General features: G+C 48.0%; 1 protein-coding gene across 1 annotated transcript; it reads left to right on the forward strand.

The window, feature by feature from the left end:
• Window positions 1-939: 939 nt before the first annotated feature.
• On the forward strand, window positions 940-6,340 carry PSMG3 (proteasome assembly chaperone 3). The gene is made up of 3 exons (XM_066576318.1): window positions 940-1,054; window positions 2,967-3,198; window positions 6,016-6,340. The coding sequence occupies exons 2-3, from the start codon at window positions 2,968-2,970 to the stop codon at window positions 6,166-6,168; spliced, it is 384 nt and encodes a 127-aa protein (XP_066432415.1). The 5' UTR covers window positions 940-1,054; window position 2,967; the 3' UTR covers window positions 6,169-6,340.
• Window positions 6,341-7,426: the final 1,086 nt, after the last annotated feature.

Raw genomic sequence — 7,426 nt, forward strand, 5'->3', positions numbered from 1 at the left:
CTCCTCAGGGATGTGTTTCACGCGCGTTGGGGGATTGCAAGTGTTTCCCATTGTTTTAAACATAAAACATCGCACTCGCGTGCTCATCCCGCGGCGTGCAAGCGCCATCTGATGGCTTTTAAGGTCCTATTAAAAATAATGATTAATGCGTTCCGAGTAAACGCCAAAAGATAGAAAACACAGAGAGTTATCCTCCCAGCATCGCTGCAAGGAAAAACCCCGCTTCTGTCAATAAGTCCTTTCAAAAGAATGGAGTTCGTATTCGTGCGACTTTCGTGTGTCTTGCAACGCACAAAACTTACACGAGATTCTCGCCCGTGTGAATGAGCCCCAAAGGCCCTTTTAGACGGAACGATTATCGTCCAAAAAAATTGTTCAAACGAGCGCCAGTGAACGATATTCGTCCGGTCTAAACGCAAGCCGTCAGCAGAACGCAAATCGGTCGCTTTTTGCTAGACTTATGCAGCATGAAAATCATGGCTGGCTCGTTCACGTATCGTTCCGTTTAAACAGCGCACGTCATTGGCGTGTGCTCGATTCGTGTTCGTCATTGGCTCGCATTCAGACTGAACGATTATCGTTCGCTTTCACTTGTATGAACAATTTTTTGCGCGACAATTGTTCCATCTGAACACGGTGTAATGAGGCTAGCAAAATAGCCACAGCTCCCCTCACAACCAGTAACAGAGCCCCTCGGCCTCCCCTTGTGTCACTTCTCCTAACTGCTCCCCATGCTGCTGCAGGAAACCGCCTCCTTCTAACAACATGTCTCAAGAAAGTCCCTTCTTTATTACTATCCCAAGAGAATACAGCGCGACGCGCCTAAGCGCCACTAGGTGGCGCTGCGGCGTTTCTTGTGGTTCCACTATCACACTGAACTATGTTCTGTCTGTTACGTTTCAATAAAGCTAGAGGGAATTGAAGCTTTCGCCCAAGTGTTCCTGGGATTCGTAGTTCGTCGGCCATATCTGCCGAAGTGATTGAGGTGTGAGTGAAGCAAGTCTAGTGTCCAGGAGCCGGGAAGTGAGGCTGGAGAGAGCAGGAGGAGCTGGAGGTAAGTGACCGCAGTGTGTCAGGGCTGCGTGTAGTGTTTACTAGACACATCTGCAGCCAAGTAAACTACATGTCCCAGCATGCCCTCGCTATACGTGCAGTGTATGCTGGGAAGTGGAGCACGTTTTGTGCTGTGTGCTGGGGTTGCTGTATCAGAACACTTCTATGTGGTGTTCTAAAACCTGAGCCTATACAAATCTATAGGGGGATGGATAATATATTAAAATCCCTTCACAAGAGGCACTTTTTTTTTAAATTTACTTAAAGGGGTTGTCCAGGACTTTTATTATTGGTGACCTGTTGTCAGGATCAGTCAGCAGTGGTTGATCGTGGGGGCCTGGCATCTATTAGCTGATCCGCGGTCAGTGCAGCAGGATATCCACATCGGTGGTCAGAGACGGAAGTGTAATGGAAGACATCGGCCCTATTGATTTCAATGGGAGTGAAGCCGTCTATATCCGGCCCCGCTGCACTGACAGCCGGCAGGAGCATCATGGGATTCCCAATGGTCAACTACTGATGACCAATCCTGAGAATAGGTCATCAATACTAAAGGTCCCGGCCTACCCCTTTAATTCTGATGTTTCTAATGAACTTATTAACGTTAGGGTGTATTTACACAGACAAGTGCGATATAAGGCTGCATTCCCACGAACGTATATCGGCTCGGTTTTCACGCCAAGCCGATATACGTCGTCCTCATGTGCGGGGGGGTGGAAGAGCCAGGAGCAGGAACTGAGCTCCCGCCCCCTCTCTGCCTCCTCTCCGCCCCTCAGCACTATTTGCAATGGGGAGAGGTGGAATGGGGGCGGGGCTAATTTGTGAAATTTAGCCCCGCCCTGCCTCCTTTCATACGTTTGTGGGAATGCAGCCCAAGTCTGAAAAAATCAGATTAATGTGACTTCTCCTAAAGCTGCAATTCTTACAATTGACTGTGAAAAATTCAACCATGTGACTAGATAAAACAGATTTCCATTAGCTCCCTAGTAGGCCTCATGTCCACGGGCGAATTTGAATTGCAGATGATCCGCAATTCAAGCCGCCCATAGGAATACATGGGCGTCCACTGCTTAATTAAAGCATGCGGACTTGTTTTGCGGATCTTCTGATCCGGAAAAAAAAAAATCGCAGCACGCTCCACTTTCTTGTGGATCCCGCACGGACGGCTTCCATTGAAGTCAATGGAAGCCGTCCAATCCGTGGCCCGTTCGCAATTCAATTTGAGATGGGCCGCGGATTCTGCAGGAAAGCAGGAAATTAAAAAAAATCTCCACTGCGCAGAGGAGAAAATGAAGACCCGGATGGGTAAGTAGAAGACCCGCAGTGCCCTCTGCCACGGTCCGGGTCGGATTCTGCTGCGGGGTCCTATCCGCCCGTGGACATGAGGCCTCACAGTCCGCAAAAAACAGTAAAAATACTCGTCTGAAAGAAGCCTCGGGGTACGTTGACATGGATTTGATAAGCGGTAGATTTTCCGCAGCTAATTCATATCAGAGACTCCGCAGCGGTGGGTTATGGATTTCACCCCCTCATTGGAATCTGCTCTGCAAACACACAGCGTAAAATCCGCAGTAAGTGGTTACTGCAGAACTTTTGCGCACAATGTGGATCACAGCCTTCAGTCTCGTCCACAGGTGCTTTCCGTGCAGCATTTCTGCCCCAGGGGACCCTTAGTATTCTGATAGAACAAATGGAAAATAGCAGGGAGTTTTTAAAGGGCCAGACCTAGTGATTCAGGGGGAACCGCAGAACTCGACGACACTTAGAGGACCTGTCACCCCTGCGGACATGTGTTTTTACAAATTGTTCAACAGTCATGTGACCAATGGTGTCCCGGACGTAACAAGGTGTGGCCTTAGGAAGAAATGAATTGTCTTTTTTTTTTGTTTCCCCCGTCTGTCATCGTGACGTAGAATGAACACACCCGCTGCGGAGGTGAAGCCGGTTGTCGTATCCAAGCAAGCAGAACAGGTCATCAATGGAGTTGTGACACAGGTGGTCTGCACCGCGTTCACCAACCACATCCTGGTGCTGGTGACACAGTATGGGAAGATGGGAACGTTGGTCTCGGTTACTCCAAACATGGTGACCGGTGACCTGGCCAAGCCTACGTTGACAACCAAGGTCCTCCTAGGATGTGACGAGGTGAGCAAAAGTGGAGGCCAAGGAAGGGGATTTACAAAAATGTCTATAAGGGGAGGTCAGCACTTGTATGCTGTGGCTGGAGAATGGATGGAGTACATATTCGTGAGCGATTTGTGCATCTCACAACACACAACGATATTCACAGGCGCGTGAAAGCAGCTTTAGGGCTAATGCCCTCTAATGGATTTTTAGCGCGGTTCCTGCAGCGTAAATCTGCGGCAGCATTCCGCAGCAATTAGATTCTATTGAATCTAACCTGCCAATGCCGACACGAGGAATTTTACCGTGGATCTCTGGAAATAAATCGCGGCATGTTCTAATATGGTATTAATGAAGATCACGGAAAAACGCACGGTTGCTAGCGGGCGCGTTTTGTTTACCGCGGTGGAAATTTGCAGTGGAATTCCTTGACGGCTGTGTGCATGAGCCCTTAGGAGGCAAAAGAAACCACTGCTGTTAGTGTACAACAAAAAAGAACTCATACTCGCCTCTTGTTTTCCCTGGTGTTCCGGTGCTGAAGCTTCAGCGGTCCTCAGGTGGTCTCTGTTTACAAGCCTACCATCCAGGCTGCAGATTCTGCTAGACTCCCCTCTATTGATTTATCTTTGTGTTTATTGGGATCTGTAGCTCTAGCTTAGGTTTCTGTTACCATCTGAAGAGCTTTAGGCCTCATGCCCACGGCCAGGTTGGATTCCGACTGGGAAATATCACAGCAGAGTCAGACCCGGCGCCCCCCAGAGACACTATACTCGCCTCTCCGGATCCGCTGCGAGTGTCTTGTCCGGTAAGCCGATGCAGAGCGCATGACGCACCGGCGCTGGGCTGTGACGCAGATTCTCGCGATACTTCCGGAGTGCTCATACTGTGGAAGTATCGAGGGACGGACGGCTTTCATTGACTGCAGTGGAAGTTGTCCATGCATTTTTCCGCACAGAATAGAACATGCTGCGATTTTTCCCAGTTGATCGCAGTTGATTTCCGCTCGTGGGCAGGGGAGAATCATTTACCACAGCATGTCTATGGACAGACATTGCTGCGGAACTCGTGGTGGCTGTCTGACCGCAATTTCCGCAGGGATGATCCATCCGTGGGCATTCGGCCTTAGATAGGTGCAGTGTTTATTAGGGGTTTAGCTTATAGATATTGATCTCTTTAGGACTACTATGATTTTCCTAGGGAGTCCATTATCAGACCAGCAGTTTGCTGTGTTTATCTAATATAGACTAGTATTAGGAGAGTCTAACATCTAAGAGCTCCTTAGTTAGGTCTTGTTATTACATGGGTCAGCGGTATATAGTTTTCACTATCTATTTGGTGACTATGTATCTGCCTGGCCTATGTTGTACAACTTACAGCTGTCATTATATCCATCTGATGACTGGTTCCTGATGAAGCCGAGTAATCAGCAGAAACGCGTTAAACCCAAAGAAATCTAAAGTTTAGGAATCCAACGGCTAGCGGCATAAATTAGTTACTGGCAGTTATTTTTGCTAAATAGAAACAAATAAAAATACTAGTGTGCTGGATTATTACTATAGATCAATATAGTATCATCAGATGTGCTCTGATAGGACCTTTCACTATCCGGGATAAGAATCCCTTTTTTCCATCTGCGCTCCCCTTAGATCTATGTGCAAATCCCCATCAGTCCAATATCAGTCATATAGCTTGAAGCAGTGTGTGATGTTACACCCAACACTTCATTCCCCTGGGGTACGCTGGTTGCAGTGGGTTGCTATTCCTCAATTATTTGACGCATTAGCACATAGCAGGCTATAAATATTGGAGCCTTCGCTGTGTGCTTTTTGGTCATATGAGGACTTGTACCCTTCTCATCTAACCCTATTTGATTACAGGGGGGGGGAAAGGGGGAGTATTGTTGTTCCCAAACCAGGTTCTAGTAAAGGATCAGTGGGTCCTTATGATTTGGTATATCAGTTTTTGCCTTCTCCCACTGAGAGGACCATACTCAGGCTGGTGGCAGTACACTTGGGTGGACTGGTGCTTTCTGTATATACAGTCCAGAAATACATTTTAATGTAGATTAATAAGGCTAAGTTTTAGAATCAATTCGGTGAAAGCCGTTTACAAGGGACCAGTGATGACATTTTGTATTGCCTGTGATCGCTACGGCCAGTCGGAGGCCACAGCGGTAACATGCGGCAATGCTGCCATCATGGCTGAGCGCCAATGCAAGAGGCATATCTAGTGGCTTAGCAGCCAGCCATGTGCTGGTTGTTTACAATCAAAGACTGGGAGGACCGGCGATAGCTCACGTAGGATTGGCTAGGATGGATACAATTGTAGCATAAACTATGTGCTTGAATTTGGGCATGCATTTATAGGGAACCTGTCCCATTGTAAACATGGGGCTGCACAGTCCAGGGGGTGTTTTTTGTTTAATACTTATGGGTTCCTTTACACTCTGCTCATGTATCGGACTGTTCTGTGCAGTTACTGCAGCCGCATACCCATAGAGAACAGTGTATATGCATGCACCGAGCGCCAGTTTGCAGGACGGACACAGAGGGAATGGGGATGCCAATAAGTATATCCCATTATTTGAATCCATAAACTTGCATTATTGTGTTCATACAATGTAACGAGTTCCCTTTAATCCGGGACTTCTCTCCAGCACTTATGAATCCGTAGACGGCACTTCACCGCGCACACATTTGTGTCCTTGTACCTGTCGCTACGTGGTCGGTTCACAGCTGACTGTCCATCCGAGTTCACAATGCTTACTCGATATTACTATAGATATGGATGAAGCAGAACAAATATTTTGGACTGATCATGACTTCTCTGTTCCCACAGCCCATCATTCATGTCTGTGCAAAGAACCTGGTGAGCTTTGTGTCCCAGGAATCCAAGAACAAGCCGGTGCTCTTGGCTCTGGCATTAAAGGACAAGAATGTGGACTCTCTCAAGACGGTGAAAGAAGTGATAAAGAGTTGCCAGGTCTGGTGAAGAGTCCTGGAGGATGGAGCTGGATGGACATGTTTAGTACAGACTGTATATTGAGAGTGGTGTGCACTGATCATTTTATATCACATATATCGTATACTGAGAGATTAGGGGGGGATCAATCTTTGTCTTTACGGAATATTCTACATTAAACGTTGAACATGGTTATCTCACACTTAATTTGAATTTCTTACTCCTGATTACAACTGCCTCCCTGAAAATAATGTAAGGACAGATAATATGTAGAGATGAGCGAGTATACTCGCTAAGGCACATTACTCGAGTGAGTAGTGCCTTAGCCGAGTATCTCCCCGCTCGTCTCTAAAGATTCGGGGGACGGCGCCGGTGACAGGTGAGTTGCAGGGGGGAGAGAGGGAGAGAGAGATCTCCCCTCCGTTCCTCCCCGCTCTCCCCCGCCGGCCCCCGATATTTAGAGACGAGCGGGGAGATACTCTGCTAAGGCACTACTCACTCGAGTAATGTGCCTTAGCGAGTATACTCGCTCATCTCTAATAATATTGCCTCCTTTGAAGTGATGTCGGCCTATCCAGTACCCCCACCCCCACATCCCCTATCTTTCCCTATAAATGATGTAATACATATTTCTTCCCTTTACTACGTTGGACGTACATGCGGTTAGTATGGAGTAGGCCTGGGAGCTGAGGCCACTCCATACATGGCTGGTCTGGGCTGTCCTTGACAGCTTAAAGGGGTTGTCCCGCGCCGAAACGTTTTTTTTTTTTTTCCAACAGCCCCCCCGTTCGGCGCGAGACAAACCCGATGCAGGGACTTAAAAAAAAAAACGCACAGCGCTTACCTGAATCCCCGCGCTCCGGTGACTTCTTACTTACCTGGTGAAGATGGCCGCCGGGATCTTCTCTCTCGGTGGACCGCAGGTCTTCTGTGCGGTCCATTGCCGATTCCAGCCTCCTGATTGGCTGGAATCGGCACGTGACGGGGCGGAGCTACACGGAGCCGCTCTCCGGCACGAGCGGCCCCATTCAGAAAAGAAGAAGACCGGACTGCGCAAGCGCGTCTAATCTGGCGATTAGACGCTGAAAATTAGATGGCACCATGGAGACGAGGACGCTAGCAACGGAACAGGTAAGTGAATAACTTCTGTATGGCTCATAATTAATGCACGATGTACATTACAAAGTGCATTAATATGGCCATACAGAAGTGTATAACCCCACTTGCTTTCGCGGGACAACCCCTTTAAGAGAGAATTCTGATCCCAGCTGTTAACCATTTGTTAACA

Source organism: Eleutherodactylus coqui, chromosome 8, assembly GCF_035609145.1.
Source record: "Eleutherodactylus coqui strain aEleCoq1 chromosome 8, aEleCoq1.hap1, whole genome shotgun sequence".
NCBI lineage: Eukaryota > Metazoa > Chordata > Amphibia > Anura > Eleutherodactylidae > Eleutherodactylus > Eleutherodactylus coqui.

Excerpts from the sequence above, each read along its gene's own strand:
- PSMG3 (XM_066576318.1), top strand. The coding sequence starts at position 2,968 with ATGAACACACCCGCTGCGGAGGTGAAGCCGGTTGTCGTATCCAAGCAA. Across the intron at positions 3,199-6,015 it reads TCCTCCTAGGATGTGACGAG|CCCATCATTCATGTCTGTGC; the intron begins GTGAGCAAAAGT and ends CTGTTCCCACAG.